Below are 4,518 nucleotides of genomic sequence, written 5' to 3'. Positions count from 1 at the left end.
AGCTGTAACTGTATAAATTCCTATGCACTGAGCTCCCTCTAGTGGTGGCTGCCGGCAGACAGAGTGAAGCAATTTTTCTGTCTATTTGTGGCAGCTGTCTGGTATTCACACGTCTCGATATATGAGGGGAGATTTATCAAAACTGGTGTAAAGGAAAACTGGCTAGTTGCCCATAGCACCCATTCATAATCCAGCTTTCATTTTTCAAAGGAAAAATGAAAGGTGAAATCTGATTGGCTGCTGACTGGCCAGTTTTGATAAATGCACCCCCTTTCCCCCCATATTTATGATGCACCGCTTCCACTTTTCCGACTCAGAAGTTGGATAAAGTGGGTGAGGTCGGGGCCAATTTTTTAAATTTATTATTCATTTAAAAAGATTGTAAATTCGTCAGGATTCGGGGGCGTGGCCCTTTGCGTTCTGCATTGCCTTGGAGTGTTTGAAGCCCACGTAATGGGAAATAGTTGGTGTATTGGGGCCCCAATACTAAGCTTTGCCAGGAGGTCCCATGAGATCTGTGTACGCCCCTGATGAGCTTAATGGATGAACGGGCCTTCATGTCCTATGCATCAGCCTAATGGCTTCCTTCAGCTACGTGGGGACACCACGGGCGGGCAACAGTTACCCCATGTTGAGGATGATAATGAACACGTCGAGTCCAGAAATCTCAAAAATTCAAACATTTTATTTTTCAAAAAAAAAAATATATATTTAAAGGGAATGTACAGAATTAGAGAATTAGAGAAACAGGGAAGCTTTTTTCCACGCCTGTCCATGGGTTGTCACGTCTGATCTGCACAACCACACACAACCTGCGGACAGGTCACTGGAAGAAAGCCTCCATGTTTTTCCACCTTTTTAATCTATGACAAAAGCAAAATCTGTCTGCAGGGAATATGACAGCCTGATCATGTGACCTGGTAAGAGGCAAATCGGGACTCGTTGACTATTCCACGCCCTCCGTTACTACATTGGCTTCAATGGGGCTTCCAGTTTTATATCAATATATACTTTATGTTTCAAGATCTCTGCTGATTGTGAATGAATGGAAATGGTCAATCACAGATTCATAGGCCATTACTGTGTATTCCTGGAAACCCCTTTTAAGGCCCCTTGAGACAATCAGTTATTGATTACAAATCATCACGATACATTTACATAAAACACAAGAAATAAGAGGAGCCGCTCAGGAACGTACTTGAACTTCTGGAGCTTGGCTGCCACCATCAGGGCGGTACCGCTGTCAGGAGCCCTGCCACAAAAGGGACCCACCCATCAAAGCCTTGGCTGCCCACCCCAGTGGTGCCCAAAAATATTAACTTTGATGTTCCCCCTTTCCCCCATCCTCAACGGAGGTCCTGTTAAGTTGTGATTCTATCCTGGCCCCTTGTCCACAGGGCACCTGCCTGGTTGTCACCTCCCTGGGACCTTCAATTACCCTCTTACCCCCACAGACACCTTCTAGCCAGTGTTTGCTCTCTTACAACCCCAGAGCCCCTGCCCCACGTTGTGTTATTGCCCCTACAAAGCCACTGCCAACATGTCTTACCCTTGTTGCCAGGACTCCATGACAGAGTGAAGCCTAAACATTCCTGATGGTGGCCACGAAAACAACGCAAGGAAATATCCATGTCTAATATCAAATGGTAAATCCTCCATCTGCCCTGACACATAAATCCATTTATATTTATTCAGGAGGATTGAACATGATTGGCATAACAATGTGCCTTGTCTTAGATTATGGTAAGTGTCCACCACCTCGAACAACCTTCTCCATGGTGTTACTTATTCATGAGCAGCTTTTCCAAATATCCTCAACTGGAGATCTTTATGCACCCGTCCTTCAGTACACAAAAGGCAGCGTGAAGAGGCTCAATGAAGGTGGTGGTGAAGGTGTGGAGGTGTCGGATGGAGTCATTGACCTCATAAAAGCATAACTGCCCCGCCTCGTAATCCAGGTAGACCCGGAACTTGTGAGAAGATAATTGCTGAGGTAACTGAATGACTTTGCTGTCGTGCATTACTGAATACAGGTTGCTGTTGTTGTAGTAGACCTTCCGTAAGCACCAGGACTTCTTATTATCCCCTATCCATGACTGGTGCCCGTTGCGGTCTATACTGGGGTAACACAATCCCACCCTCCAGTTACCTGTCTTACTAGTCTCCACCTCAAAATAATGCCGTCCGGTGGAGAAGCTCCTGGAGCTCAATACTTGAGGATCCTGAAATCTCCGTGTAGTTTCTGGACGGTTCAACTTAGTTTGGGACCAAGATGCCGTCTTCAGGTCATGCGATATTTTGACATTTTTACAAGCTGTGTTCACGTCCAGATGAATATCTGTAGGGACTTGGACATGGATCCCTTTCTTTGAATTTTTCAGTATTTGGGATAAGCCTTGTAATAATGTCTCCGAGATTAAGTCTTCATCCAGATTGTCTACAGTGTCCACTTTGTTAGCATTCCCCCGCTCATCCTCATACTCTCCCCTGAGGAAACCACAAAAATGGTCTCCATTTGACTCTTGTTCTTGCAAAATGGCCACTGCTTCGGTCATGTTACACAACTCCTTGACATACAGTATTTTACTATATATCTCATCTTTCTGTACTTCCAGCTGTTGGATCAGGTTGGAGGCTGTGGAGGTCACCACGTCTTGCTGTTTAGAGATATCATTCAAGACCTTCTTCTCGAGGTCCTCCAGCTGTCTCTTGATGTCTCTGAATATGACAGTGACTCTCTTTCTTATACCAGCTGCCTTCTCCTGTACTCTTCTTCTGCCTTCTTGGAGGTCTTGGAACTTTTTTTCTGTTTCTGCTTTTTTGGAGTTTAAGTTTCTCAGAAGAATGTTCATCTTGTCCTTCTTCTTCTTTGCAGCTTCTTCTAGAAGCTCCACCTGGTGGCCCTGATGCTCACTGGCCAGACAACAGGTAACACATATAAAAGTAGCATCTTCTAGGCAGTAATACTCCAGGGTCTTCTTGTGTATGGAGCATTTTTTATCTTCTATAGAAGCAGTAGGTTCAGCGAGTACATGTTCTCTGGATTTGCTATGGACTCTCAGGTGTCTCTCACATAAGGACACTTTACACGACAGACATGACTTTCTAGCAGGTGTTGGAGAGTGGTTACAGTAGGTACACAAGATCACACTCTCTGGTTGGACAGTCTGGAAATGTTCTGCTATGTTCCGTAGTGCAATACTTGTATACAGCAATGGACGCTCTTCAAACTCTTCTCGACATTCAGGACAGGTATAAATTCCAGACGCCTCCTGCGTATCCAGGGCCCGATCATACACCCCCGGCGAGAAGTTGTGTCCACATCTCAAGGTGACAGGGTCTGTATAGATGTTCAGGCAAATGGAGCAGCTCAGCTCATCTCTTACGTCGGCAGAGGCCAGACTGAAACAGAAAGTCTCACTTCGACCCCATGTAGAGTTGATGCAATGACAAAGCAAATTTTATTAACCCTGGCGTGTCCTAAGTTTGTTAAGTTGTTAACATCTCCTACAGTACTTCTATCCAAGAACTTTCTCTTTTGGCATAATGCCAGACTGTAGATGGATTTTTTAGGTTGGTCATTTTGGGTCATCATGAGTTGTCCCTACAAGCTTATTAAGTTCTACTTTCCGGTGGAGTTACTCTATGAATAGCTTCCTCGTCCACCCTGTATGGAAACTAGGTCATGATTCTATGGTCCCCTCTCTAGTAAATATAAAGATGGCTTCTTCAGGGGTCTGAATATTGCTCACTTTGCATGGTAAATGTTTATTCACACATTATTGTGTCTTTTAATATTGCTATAGGTCTTGTGGGCATCCATTGAAGGTCACAGACAAGCTTATTTGTTATGGCTCTGCCTTTTTAACTGTTCATTGTTTGTGTCCACCATTTATACTATTTTAATATATTTTACATTTTTTACAAATTTTACAATTTTATTTCATTTTGGAGATGCAGCCCTATATGGATATGAATTCTGGCTTCTTTATTTCAAGTGTTGTGCTCATATGTGTGCTCGCACTCTGGGTTACTGGTAGCCCCCAACATTTGTTTTCCTCCAGTAAACCAATACTAACAAGCAGCTCAGAAGAAGCAAACAACACCATTTTGAAGACCCAAAAAAGGGTTATATGCATCGCTCTGGGGGTAGTAAGATAACAGGAAAGGACTTTTGAGGTTGAGAGGAGGAGAGGGTGGACTTCTGCGAAACATAGATAACCAATACCGGCTATGTGTATCTCATAAGACTTGCATCTTGCATTGGACTGCAGGTTTATTATACTGTATATACTGAGTGGTGTTTATAACAGAGCTGAGGTCATTATATTCCATATTGTGCCATAATTTGTAATATACAGAAGGCTGCTACAGAACCTATATAAAATAAACAATGGTATGGACTAAACACTTCTCAAAGACATAGGGTATAACTGAAACAGAACTTAGTTAGTATAATACAGCCTCCTATGTACAAGAATATAACTACTATAATACTGCCTCCTATGTACAAGAATA

At 43.3% G+C, this 4,518-nt stretch overlaps 1 protein-coding gene across 1 annotated transcript; it reads right to left on the bottom strand.

The window, feature by feature from the left end:
• Positions 1–662: 662 nt before the first annotated feature.
• Positions 663–3,582, bottom strand: LOC121005818 (E3 ubiquitin/ISG15 ligase TRIM25-like). The gene is made up of 2 exons (XM_040438579.1): positions 3,512–3,582; positions 663–3,420 (listed from the first exon to the last, which is right to left on the bottom strand). Exons 1-2 carry the CDS (start codon positions 3,580–3,582, stop codon positions 1,815–1,817), a joined length of 1,677 nt encoding a protein of 558 aa, XP_040294513.1. The 3' UTR covers positions 663–1,814.
• Between the last annotated feature and the right edge of the window lie 936 nt (positions 3,583–4,518).

The sequence above is a fragment of the Bufo bufo genome, chromosome 6 (genome assembly GCF_905171765.1).
Source record: "Bufo bufo chromosome 6, aBufBuf1.1, whole genome shotgun sequence".
NCBI lineage: Eukaryota > Metazoa > Chordata > Amphibia > Anura > Bufonidae > Bufo > Bufo bufo.
This window is presented reverse-complemented; position numbering and strand designations above follow the sequence as displayed.

Excerpts from the sequence above, each read along its gene's own strand:
- LOC121005818 (XM_040438579.1), bottom strand. The coding sequence starts at position 3,582 with ATGACCAACCTAAAAAATCCATCTACAGTCTGGCATTATGCCAAAAGA. Across the intron at positions 3,421-3,511 it reads AGTTCTTGGATAGAAGTACT|TGAGACTTTCTGTTTCAGTC; the intron begins GTAGGAGATGTT and ends ATGGGGTCGAAG.